The sequence below is a fragment of the Salvelinus sp. IW2-2015 genome, linkage group LG6.2, assembly GCF_002910315.2.
Source record: "Salvelinus sp. IW2-2015 linkage group LG6.2, ASM291031v2, whole genome shotgun sequence".
Lineage (NCBI taxonomy): Eukaryota > Metazoa > Chordata > Actinopteri > Salmoniformes > Salmonidae > Salvelinus > Salvelinus sp. IW2-2015.
In genome coordinates this window covers 14,829,073-14,840,590 of record NC_036846.1, presented here as the reverse complement: position 1 = coordinate 14,840,590, position 11,518 = coordinate 14,829,073, and the positions used below count along the sequence as shown (strand labels likewise).

The following is an 11,518-nucleotide window of genomic DNA, read 5'->3' as shown; positions in this document are numbered from 1 at the left end:
AAGTCTAATTTATCACAAATCTTTAATTGTCAAACACGAGCATAACCAGAGTATCTGTACAAAAAGACCGCTGTTCCAGATAGTATGGCTTCCTCTCCAGATCAGGGCCCAGCAGGTGGAAGATGCTGGAGATCTGAAGACCTGTGCATTTACAAGCCCAGCTTGGTCCTCCTCCAGTGTCTCCTCTTGGAGTTGTACCTGGAACATTGAAACCAGGAATGAATTGGACTGATAATAGAACTACCAATCATAGTCTCCATGGTGGCATTAGTAAAAATATATATTAAAAAATAAATGTAATCATTAAAGTTCCTCGGTATTAAGACAGGTTGTACTTGTCTAGCTGTTAACACTAGCTTGTTTCTATACAATAACTTGGCAGACATCCAAGGAGTCATTTCCATATGCCCAAAAGCAAGGAAATTAGGTTGAGGTACTGCCAATAGATTACATCCACAATGGGGATGTCAGCCCCAATATGGTTGAAAGACATTCAAACTTACTATTGGATAAGAACCACATTACTTCAGTAGACAGCTATGATACTTATCTCCATTGCTCTACTAAAAGAGAATATGTCACAGGTGATGTGAACTCCAAAGTGGAAGGTACATTTAATCATTAACTACTTTAATTTAACACTTATTTTTAACTGCATTGTTGGTTAAGGGCTTGTAAGTAAGCATTTCACTGTAAGATCTACACCTTTTGTATTCGGCACGTGACAAATACAATTTGATATTGATCTGATTACTCTCAGCAGGATTAATGACACCACTCCCACTGAATGGAAGTAGTGCAATTGCAGACCTGCTTTAGATCGTCATATCGTGCATGTAGCACCAGTTACACCTTACAGAGGGAGGCTAGGCAGATAACACGCATACCTGATCTTGTTGCCCGTCTTCATTCTGATCCACTGTGGAATTGGCCTGTTCTGCTTCTGCTTCTTGGCGAGAAAGCGTTTGATCCTGAAAGTCTTGTGGGACGACTGAAATGAAGAGATGGGCCATGTTAACTAGCTAAACCTGCATTTATTTAATCACGTGCAAGGCGTAACTGACGTGTTTTTCTAGGTAAGCCTGCTAGCTAGCCTAGTGTTTTGCACTTCTGTTACCGGTAGACGAGTGTAAGCAGAAACGTCACAATTTTGAAAGTACATTTATGAAAATGTGGTTAGTGTGACAACTTATTGCAGGCAGGTCTGCTTACATATGTATTTTTTTTCAGTAGAAACCGGCTTTGTTCACACTATACTAAAATGTACTTTTCTAAGGACTGAATACTGCTATGGGAGACAATATAAAGGCTTTCGGTGTGGCCGTAAAAAACACTATGCGAACGATATGAACAAGTACGGATTTCACTTAATTGGACAAGGATGTTATAAGATTTCAACTTACCATTTCGTGCACAGTCCTTACACCACAATGGCGGAGGCCGAAGAGAAAGAAGGAGGGGAAGCGGTGGTGATGTATGCAATCCGAACCAATCAGGGTGGATAAAATTCTTGCGCTACGCGCCCACAGCGCCATCATGTGGATCCCTTCCGCATTGCATCAACATGATGTCTGTGTACCACTTGTAAAAAGTACGAGTTATGTTTTTTCTCTCTTGAAACTATTTACAGTACATTCCAATCTGGAGTAATGAATAAATCCCATACACAATTTAGAACAAAACATTATTTATTGCGGTCATTTGTCACTGTGTTTAGCAAGGCTACATCAATTATGAAAAAAACAGAAAATGTTTATTCCAATTAGAATTTTGTTAACCATACAGTAGCATTGTTTACGTATGAAGATGCATATATGTATGAGGGGGAAGGCCACAGGTTAAGGTTAATAGTCACCCATTGGGGGTTCCATGTAGTCTCAAATCAAGGCATAGCCCAGTTTAATATGTACAATGAAATGGCTATTTCATTCTCCCGAATCGGTGAAATAACTTAATATTGTATTATTGTTTTGTTACCTGTACAGACTATTTCTGTTGCTTATTTGAAAAACTAGATATCAGTCTTGTATACGTGTTTGGTTGTTTGTCCCCATGACACTGTAGACGCGGATGCCTATTTCACTTCCTCAATATCCCCAGAATGAATCTAACATAACTTAAATTAATAACAGATTTTAAGAGTTTTTGCCGAGGATGTTTTAGTTGCACGATTTTACATCCAAGGTGTTTGGTGCAGTATTTCTCAAGTTAAAAAAACGAACAAAATCCACAAGGTGTTGTCTTACGTAAACAAAGTCGGCGCTGCTGGGCAGGTCTGTCTCACTGTCTATGCTATTGGATGAAGCGCAATCGCTGCAGCTGTTCACCCCATGTTAGTGGGCAAATGGTCATCGTCAAATCAAAACCCAAACCTTAATTTACCCGTTGTGACGCACGGATGTTCCAAACGCCGTTATAGACGAGACTGACTTTTTGACCAAATGTATCCAATTTACACTTTGTCCATTTTGACACTCGAATAACTGTTTGACTCATATCAATGCCACATAGGCCATCTTCAAAGGGATTTGTTGCTTTTTAAAGGCAGTCGCTCCTTAAATGTACAGAGTATAAACCTAAAATATGCCTAAACGTTAACAAAATAGATTTTAATAGATGCAACAGGATATCTTTAAATCAGTAATCTCCTATACTGTTCCGAAAGTAGAGAATGTTGTATTATATGTGATAAAAAGAGAATACACAACCAATCAGGGTGAAAGCCTATTCAATATAAGAACCGTGCTTTGCAACTGTGTAGCACAGACTGTGTACCAATACTGTAGTAAGGTCACTTAAAATTCATGTGGTCCTAGAAAGCTTTGGCTTTGTCTCATTGTACCCTATAATCAAACTCTCACAAACATTAAAAGGAAGTGATAACTTTCCCTTGATTTTCTTCAGAAACCAAACTAAGAGGGGCACATTCAGGCACTGAGGGGGGCACCATGGTCACATCCCTGCCTCTGGTTGTGAGTGGGAGGACGGGATGTGGCTTTGCAGGATTATCACTGCATGCGCCTCTCTGGCACCAGTTTGCTTGGCTCAGAGCAAATCTCTCTCCCTCTCCTCACTCATTTTATCATTCTTTATTTGTGGTCATTTTTTATCATTCATCTCCCTTCTCTTGGGATCTCTTGCTCTCACTCTCTGACTTTCTCTCCCCAGCATGAGATTCTCCTCCTCCACCACCTCGAGCTCCTCGGTTCCTAGCACCTGGCTGGTAAAGCTGAATGGCAGGCCGATCCTGATGCACAAGGGAACAAAATGACTATGGTTAAGAGACAAAAGAAATTGACAAAAGTATTCAGGAATGTGATCAGGAGAAACTGGTATAAATATAATAAAAAGTATCCCAATTACCCCAAGTCAAAACATCAGGACAGAATTATTGATTGATACAGAAAAATGTATATGACTAAATTCCAACAAAGACTGAAGTTACTACCTTGTTTCTTAAACGATCTCTTTTAGCTTTCTCCTCCCTCAGGGTTTCTTCTGACTTTTTAGGCTTATCGGTATGGCTTGAAGTATGGCTTACAGAGTCTCCTGCATTCTCGCCCTTTCTCTTTTCCCAGACACGATCTCCTTTTTCCTTTTTCCCTTCGTCCTCTCGCTTTCTGTACGAGTTCTCTCCGTCGTGCCGTTCCCTCCTCCTTCGTCGATCCTCATCCTGTCGTCTGATGCGTTCCTTCTCTTTCTGCCGCCGTTCCCTCTCCCTGTCTCGTTCGCGGTCCCTGTATCTTTCTACGTCTCGCTCTCTGAAGTCTTTGTGTCCATCTCTATGTCCCTCTTTGTGTCCATCTTCATCAGCTCTGTGAAAGACAAACACATTAACATGAATACAATATAAGCCTTAAGGATCGTACCCTTTTTCCCCTAAAATGAAATAGCCAAATCTAGCTGCCTGTAGCTTAGGACCTGAAGCAAGGATATGCATATTCTTGATTCCATTTGAAAGGAAACACTGAAGTTTGTGTAAATGTGAAATTAATGTAGGAGAATAACACATTAAACCGGGGAGACACCTATCCTGTAGAGGTTTTAAAGACCTGTAATAAATAAAAATACAAAAATGGCAGTGACAACTTACTTCCGTGATCCCCTCTCCTCCCTGGTTTCATGGTTTTGGCGCTTCTTCATATCAGAACCCCCTGGGGCTCTGTCGTCTTTCATTTTGTCCTTTTCAGGTTTCTTTGACTTCTCTTTAGGCTTTTCCACATCCACGTCCTCTCCCCGATCTGGTTTTCTCAGGAGCTGAACAGAGACAAATGCATTACCAACATGTAAAAAGCAGTCTGTGTTATTCTGCTACAATCACTTCGGGATCCCCTGTATCATCACGCAGTTGAGTAGTTTGAAAGGATTCCTCCTTTCCATACCTTGATTTTTGGCTCCTCCTTTGCCTGGTCTTTATCTTTCTCTGCAGTTTTGTCTCCTTTCTTAAACTTCTCGGCTTCTTTGCGCTTCCGCCTGTCCTCCTCCCTCCACTTTCGACGTTCCTCGTCCCGCTGGCGCTTCCGTTCTAGCTCTCGTCTCCTCCTCTCCTCTTTCTTTTCCTCACGGATTCTCTGACCATCAGCAGTCAACGCCACATGAATAGTCTGTCCAGCCTCATATACCATGTAAGAGAAGCACAGCTAAAATACATAGATTCCAAACTGGCTATACATACCTGTTTGTTCTTCAAGAAGTCCAAGAGGGGAGTCGTTTTCTTAGCTAAATGCGGAGAAAATAAGCAAAATCATCTATTACTGAAATAACCCTTGGCAGACTACTTGATCTCACATTAACACTCATCTAGCGTGTTTCAACTGGCTTGGGTTTCAACCAAATGGAACCAGAAAATTTTTACCGCCATGTTTACATACCCACTAGTTCCTTTGTTTTAGCCTCTATTTCTTCCAGTAGAGTCTCAGGAGTGGATGTAAACTTTTCATCATCACCATTATAAATCTCCAGGAATTTCTTGTAGTCAGCATCTAAAGAACAAACAGTGTCTCAGTGGGACATTACAGCTAGAGGATCTACACTGAACAAAAATATTAAAACGCAACAATTTCAAAGATTTGAATTGAGTTACAGTTCATATAAGGAAATCAGTGAATTGAAATAAATCCATTAGGCCCTAATCTATGAATTTCACATGACTGGGAATACAGATATGCAGCTGTTGGTCAGATACCTTAAAAAAAAATGGTAGGGGCGTGGATCAGAAAACCAGTCAGTATCTGGTGTGACCACTATTTGCCTCATGCAGCATGACACATCTCCTTTGCATAGAGTTGATCAGGCTGATTGTGGCCTGTGGAATGTTGTACCACTCGTCAATGGCTGTGCGAAGTTGCTAGATATTGGTGGGAACTGGAACACGCTGCCGTACACGTCGATCCAGAGCATCCCAAACATGCTCAATGGGTGACATTTCTGGTGCGCGTGCAGGTCATTGGAAGAACGGACATTTTCAGCTTCCGGGAATTGAGTACAGATCCTTGCGACATGGGTCCTTGCGACAGCATTATCATGCTGACAATGGGCATCAGGATCTCATCACGGTATGCCTGTGCATTCAAATTGCCATTGATAAAATGCAATTGTGTTCATTGTTCGTAGTTTATGTCTGCCCATACCATAATCCCACCACCACGGGGCACTTTGTAAACAACGTTGCCATCAACAAAACGCTGGCACACACACGACACCATTTGCCCAGTACAGTTGAAACCGGGATTCACCTGTGAAGAGCACACTTCTCAAACGTGCCATTGAAGCCGAGCATTTGTCCACTGCGGATGGTTACGATGCCAAACTGCAGTCAGGTAAAGACCCTGGTGAGGATGACGAGCATACAGATGAGCATCCCTGAGACAGTTTGACAACTTGTGCAGAAATTCTTCAGTTGTGCAAACACAGTTTCATCATCTGTCCGGGTGGCTGATCTCAAGACGATCTCGCTGATGAAGAAACCGGATGTGAATGTCATGCATGGGCTGGCGTGGTTAGCTTCTTGATATGCTACACATCAGGTGGATGGATTATCTTGGCAAAGGAGAAATGCTCAGTAACGGGGATGTAAACAAATATGTGCACAAAATTTTTGCGAAAAAGTTTTGTGCGCGTACGGAACATTTCTGGGATCTTTTATTTCAGCCCATAAAAACATGGGAACAACACCTTACATGTTACATTTATATTTTTGTTCAGTGCATTTGGAAAGTATTCAGACCTTTTGACTTTTCCCACATTTTGTTACGTTACAGCCTTAGTCTAAAATTTATAACATTATTTTTTTCCTCACCAATCTACACACAATACCCCGTAATGACAAACCAAAAACCGGTCTAGAAATTTTAGCAAATGTATATAAAAACAGAAATATCACATTACATAAGTATTCAGAACCTTTACTCAGTACTTTGTTGAGGCAGCTATTACAGCCTCAAGTCTTCTTGGGTATGACATTACAAGCTTTGCACATCTGTATTTGGGGAATTCCTTCCATTCGTCTCTGCAGATCCTCTCAAGCTCTGTCAGGTTTAATGGGGAGCGTCGCTGCACAGCTATTTTCAGGTCTCTCCAGAGATGTTCGATCGGGTTCAAGTCCAGGTCCTGGCTGGGTCATTCAAGGACTTGTCCCGAAGCCACTCCTGCATTGTCTTCACTGTGTGCTTAGGGTCATTATGTTGGAAGGTGAACCTTTACCCCAGTCTGAGATCCTGAGTGCTCTGGAGCAGGTTTTCACCAAGGATCTCTCTGTACTTTGCTCCGTTCATCTTTCCCTCAACCCTGACTTATCTCCCAGTCCCTGCCGCTGAAAAACATCCCCACAGCATGATGCTGCCACCACCATGCTTCACCGTAGGGATGGTTCCAGGTTTCCTCCAGACATGACGCTTGGCATTCAGGCCAAAGAGTACAATCTTGGTTTCATCAGACCAGAGAATCTTGTTTCTCATGGTCTGAGAGTCCTTTAGGTGCCTTTTGGCAAACTCCAAGCGGGCTATCATGTGCCTTTTACTGAGGACTGGCTTCCATCTGGCCACTCCACGATGAAGGCCTGATTGGTGGAGTGCTGCCAAGATGGAAGAACCTTCCAGAAGGACAACCATCTCCACAGAGGAACTCTGGAGCTCTGTCAGTGTAACCATCGGGTTCTTGCTCACCTCCCTGACCAAGGTCCTTCTCCCACGATTGCTCAGTTTGGCCGGGCAGCCAGCTCTAGGAAGAGTCTTGATGGTTCCACATTTCTTCCATTTAAGAATGATGGAGGCCACTGTGTTCTTGGGGACCTTCAATGTTACAGGAATTTTTGTACCCTTCCCCAGATCAGCGCCTCAACACAATCTTGTCTCTGAGCTCTACAGACAAATCCTTCAACCTCATGGCTTGGTTTTTGCTCTGACATGCACTTCCAACTGTGGGACATTATGTAGACAGGTGTGTGCCTTTCCAAATCATGTCCAATCAATTGAATTTATCACAGGTGGACTCCAATCAAGTTATAGAAACATCTCAAGGATGATCAATGGAAACAGGATGCACCTGAGCTCAAGTTCAAGTCTCATAGCAAAGGGTCTGAATACTTATATAAAGTATTTGCAAACATTACTAAAAACCTGCTTTCGCTTTGTCATTATGGGGTATTGTGTGTAGTTGATTATATTTTAATACATTTTAGAATAAGGCTGTAACATAACTAAATGTGCAAAAAGTCAAGGGGTCTGTATCCAAATGCATTGTACATGGTGTGCAATTGCAACCAACCAACCAACCATATAATGACTAATGTAACATTTTCACCTTCATCGATTGTTCCACTTTTGGCATCCTTTTTCTTACTCCTTTTTTTGGCAATCTTTTGAAAAGGAGCAAATTCAACAATGGCTGGATATTCCTGCCCTGTTGAAAACAAAGGGGCAACACTAATACACAATTCACTCAGAACTTGTTGCAATGTAGGGTTATATTGTGTGGTTCTTATTAGATGTCAAACGTATTTTTTTTTTTTACCCATTCTTCGCCCCAATTTCGTGGTATCCAATTGGTAGTTAGTCTTGTCCCATCGCTGCAACTCCCGTACGGACTCGGGAGAGGTGAAGGTCGAGAGCCGCGCGTCCTCCGAAACACAACCCAGTGGAGCCGCACTGCTTCTTGACACAATGCCTGCTTAACCCGGAAGCCAGCCGCACCAATGTGTTGTATGGAAACACTGTGCACCTGGCGACAGTGTCAGCATGCATTGCGCCCGGGCCGCCACAGGAGTCGCTAGTGCGCGATGGGACAAGAACCTCCCTGCCAGCCAACACCTCCCCTAACCCAGACGACGCTGGGCCCCATGGGTCTCCCGGTCATGGCCGGTTGCGACAGAGCCTGGACTGGAACCAGGATCTCTAGTGGCACAGCTAGCACTGCGATGCAGTGCCTTAGAACACTGCGCCACTCGGGAGGCCTTAAACGTCAATCTTTTAATGAACTGAAATGAATCACACCTCTATTATCAATGAACACATATCCATCAAACCGGTCTCTGAAAAGGACAATATCTTCCTGATTCTTGAAGTTGATGTATGCTCTGGCGAAGACGTGGGGGTACATGCTGTACAGGAGAAAAGCTAAGTAAGTAACCAGGGTACCAAATATGTGATTATGACAGACAATGGTAATCAACAACAGACTATATGCACCTGCTGTCATTGGAGAAAAATTCGAGGTAGTCCACTTCTGGAAGTGGCTGCAATTGATCCTCCAGTTCCTCCTTGGTTATGCTAGGAGGCAGACGTCGGATAATGATCTGTGGAAAAACAAGTCACTCAAATGTTAGCCAACTTATCAATTGAATATCCAAGCCTTCAAAGCCAGATGGTTAAAATAGCAGCGTTGGTTTTCAGCTAAGTATTGGTTAAGTTAGCAGGCTCACTAGCTAAATACACTGAACAAAAATATAAACGCAACACATAAAGTGTTGGTATCATGTTTCAAGAGCTGAAATAAAGATCCCAGAAATGGTCCATACGCACAAAAAAAACATATTTCCTTATTTCTCTCAAAGTTTGCGCACAAATTTATTTACATCCCTTTTAGTGAGCATTTCTGCTTTGCCAAGATAATCCATCAACCTGACAGGTGTGGCATATCAAGAAACTGACTAAACAGCATGATCATTACACATGTGCACCTTGTGCTGGGGACAATAAAAGGCCACTAAAATGTGCAGATGGAGCATGCAATTGGCATGGAGCATGCAATTGGCATGGAGCATGCAATTGGCATGCTGACTACAGGCATGTCCACCAGAGCTGTTGCCAGATAATATAATATTAATTTCTCTACCATAAGTTGCCTCCAAAGTTGTTTTAGCGAATTTGGCATTATGTCCAACCAGCCTCACAACCGCAGACCACGTGTATGGCGTTGTGTGGGCAAGCGGTTTCATGTCAACGTTGTTAATAGAGTGCCCCATAATGGCGGTGGGGTTATGGTATGGGCAGGCATAAGCTACGGACAACAAACACAATTGCATTTTATTGATGGCAATCTTAATGCACAAAAATAACGTTGGGAGATCGAGGCCCATTTAAGGTATATGTGTCCAACAAATACATATCTGTATTCCCAGTCATGTGCAATCCATTAGGGCCTAATGAATTTATTTAATTTGACCGATTTCCTCATATGAACTATAACTCAGGTGAATCAATGAAATTGTTGCGTTTCTTTTTTTTCAGTATAACTTAAATATCTCTTCAATATGCAACATTCAAAAGCTAGCTAACGTTAACCAACTTCAATTATAAAGGTTAATCACCCCTGCTCTACTAGCTAGCTAGCTTGCCAGCAATACAGGAGTAGCTAGTCTAGTGAAATTTATGTAGCTAGCTAACGTTAGCTATTTTGGCTTAGCTAGCTAGCTGGCTAATGTTGTTAGCTGGCGTACCTTCGTCATTGCTTCTTTCTTCTCCGGCTTTGGCTTCTCCGTTTTTTCAGTATCTTCGCATTTTATCTCCATAATTTTCTCAATCGGACGAGTGTTTTCCTTGTCCTCTTTCATCGTTATGCCATAAACCTGTTGCAATCTACAGTCCTGTATCAACTTTTTTTACTTGCTTGTTTGCTAACGATTGTTGATTGGCTTTTGGGAGACCAAAGATTATGGATATACTGACAAGATACATCTCTCTACGCCCTAACAATAGGAGCCGTTGTCCACAAAGCGGCACGGCGGGCTATCTAGTTCCCGCCTATCCTTTCTTTGGATTGGTGGATACAGCTCATTATTGTAATCACGCTTTAATATTTGACGAGGGTTGTTGACGTCAACTGCCTGTATTCAATTGAGATGCGACGCTACTAACCTCGTGACATGAATATGCATAGCAATTTCGAGACATCTCCGATATAAATTGTTTTTCTCACAGTTGCCGGGATGTTACGTGTCCTACTTATACCAGTACACTCGTAACAACTTAAGCATTACGAAACTTATATTCGATTAAATAAACCTCACGTAGCCAATAAGCCATTATTTTGGGGGGAACCAAATTCGACACTCATTGACCTCCATTGAAACACTCCTTGCTTGGTGGGCGAAACATCGAAAAAAACGTCACCTGCTTGGAGGGAGACCGATTTTCCGCCGAGTTGGGCCGCTCTCTTCCGCTTCCTCAATGTGAAACTTCCGGAAGTGAACGGATGACCGTGAACTATTCAGGTCGGTCGACATTTTGTTAGCCTTTCTTAGCAAGTTAGCAAAATAAACTGTCGTATTTGGCGTGTCTGACAAATAAACGCCTTTGTCACTTGCGTCACCCACATTGCAGCTATGTGGTATGAAATTCTTCCCGGTCTCGGAGTCATGACTATTTGTCTCATCCTTCCTGGGGTTTTCACTGCACAGATCCACAAACTCACCAACGGGGGGAAGGTGAGAGATATTTGCTTACCGATGAGTTGAATGACTGCAATAGTTAGTTAACTAAATGTGAAGTTTTGAACTGGTTGAAGTAATACCATTAGCTAGTTCTATATACTAAATTAGCTATGCTAACACCTCTTCTCTTTGACTTTTAGGAAAAGAGAATCGCCCGGGTTCCATATCAGTGGTATCTGATGGAGAGAGACAGACGTGTGTCAGGAGTGGATTTGTATTACAAATCGAAGGTAAACAGGCAATTCATTCACGTTTATGCAATAACGAAGTACTGTAACGTTATATTACTAGTGTCTGTCAGGCATTGCTTAGGCCTACCAACATCTTTCTCTTCTTTACAGGGACTTGAGAATATCCACTGATCCCAGATCTCACCTATGGAATGGATTTCTGTCAGAATTCGTTGTACAATAAAAGTTATGTATTGTCTGAATTAACCAGTTTCTTTGTGTAGTTACTGCTGATTATGTTGAAAACCTTATGAAATAACACGTCGGGTTTAGAGAGTTTTGAATGTATTCAATAGACAATTTGTAACTACTTTCTATGGCTCCTAAGGAATTGCTCCTATTCACTGATATCAGGGGAGGA

The 11,518-nt window shown here is 42.2% G+C and overlaps 3 protein-coding genes and 1 non-coding gene across 5 annotated transcripts; 1 reads left to right on the top strand and 3 right to left on the bottom strand.

Annotated features, from left to right (window-relative positions):
- Positions 1 to 3: 3 nt before the first annotated feature.
- On the bottom strand, positions 4 to 1,550 carry LOC111965873 (large ribosomal subunit protein eL39). Its single transcript, XM_023990258.1, has 3 exons — positions 1,404 to 1,550; positions 888 to 991; positions 4 to 198 (listed from the first exon to the last, which is right to left on the bottom strand). The coding sequence occupies exons 1-3, from the start codon at positions 1,536 to 1,538 to the stop codon at positions 150 to 152; spliced, it is 288 nt and encodes a 95-aa protein (XP_023846026.1). The 5' UTR covers positions 1,539 to 1,550; the 3' UTR covers positions 4 to 149.
- On the bottom strand, positions 689 to 817 carry LOC111966046 (small nucleolar RNA SNORA69). Its single transcript, XR_002877598.1, has one exon. It is a non-coding gene; the product is annotated as a small nucleolar RNA SNORA69 (small nucleolar RNA).
- A 120-nt stretch (positions 1,551 to 1,670) lies between the features above and the next one.
- On the bottom strand, positions 1,671 to 10,303 carry upf3b (UPF3B regulator of nonsense mediated mRNA decay). 2 transcript variants are annotated; one of them, XM_023990256.2, is made up of 10 exons: positions 9,935 to 10,303; positions 8,685 to 8,791; positions 8,490 to 8,596; positions 7,801 to 7,899; positions 4,872 to 4,982; positions 4,676 to 4,719; positions 4,383 to 4,571; positions 4,094 to 4,257; positions 3,449 to 3,815; positions 1,671 to 3,247 (listed from the first exon to the last, which is right to left on the bottom strand). In XM_023990256.2, exons 1-10 carry the CDS (start codon positions 10,046 to 10,048, stop codon positions 3,110 to 3,112), a joined length of 1,440 nt encoding a protein of 479 aa, XP_023846024.1. In that variant the 5' UTR covers positions 10,049 to 10,303; the 3' UTR covers positions 1,671 to 3,109. The 2 variants fall into 2 exon arrangements, with proteins under 2 accessions (XP_023846024.1, XP_023846025.1); XM_023990257.2 differs by lacking the exon at positions 7,801 to 7,899.
- A 398-nt stretch (positions 10,304 to 10,701) lies between these two features.
- Positions 10,702 to 11,364, top strand: LOC111965874 (NADH dehydrogenase [ubiquinone] 1 alpha subcomplex subunit 1). Its single transcript, XM_023990260.2, has 3 exons — positions 10,702 to 10,921; positions 11,068 to 11,157; positions 11,269 to 11,364. Exons 1-3 carry the CDS (start codon positions 10,820 to 10,822, stop codon positions 11,287 to 11,289), a joined length of 213 nt encoding a protein of 70 aa, XP_023846028.1. The 5' UTR covers positions 10,702 to 10,819; the 3' UTR covers positions 11,290 to 11,364.
- Positions 11,365 to 11,518: the final 154 nt, after the last annotated feature.

Excerpts from the sequence above, each read along its gene's own strand:
- LOC111965873 (XM_023990258.1), bottom strand. The coding sequence starts at position 1,538 with ATGATGGCGCTGTGGGCGCGTAGCGCAAGAATTTTATCCACCCTGATT. Across the intron at positions 992-1,403 it reads TAAGGACTGTGCACGAAATG|TCGTCCCACAAGACTTTCAG; the intron begins GTAAGTTGAAAT and ends TCTTCATTTCAG. Across the intron at positions 199-887 it reads AAGACGGGCAACAAGATCAG|GTACAACTCCAAGAGGAGAC; the intron begins GTATGCGTGTTA and ends TCAATGTTCCAG.
- upf3b (XM_023990256.2), bottom strand. The coding sequence starts at position 10,048 with ATGAAAGAGGACAAGGAAAACACTCGTCCGATTGAGAAAATTATGGAG. Across the intron at positions 8,792-9,934 it reads AGAAAGAAGCAATGACGAAG|ATCATTATCCGACGTCTGCC; the intron begins GTACGCCAGCTA and ends GTTTTTCCACAG. Across the intron at positions 4,258-4,382 it reads AGGAGGAGCCAAAAATCAAG|CTCCTGAGAAAACCAGATCG; the intron begins GTATGGAAAGGA and ends GTCTCTGTTCAG.
- LOC111965874 (XM_023990260.2), top strand. The coding sequence starts at position 10,820 with ATGTGGTATGAAATTCTTCCCGGTCTCGGAGTCATGACTATTTGTCTC. Across the intron at positions 10,922-11,067 it reads AACTCACCAACGGGGGGAAG|GAAAAGAGAATCGCCCGGGT; the intron begins GTGAGAGATATT and ends TTTGACTTTTAG. Across the intron at positions 11,158-11,268 it reads ATTTGTATTACAAATCGAAG|GGACTTGAGAATATCCACTG; the intron begins GTAAACAGGCAA and ends TCTTCTTTACAG.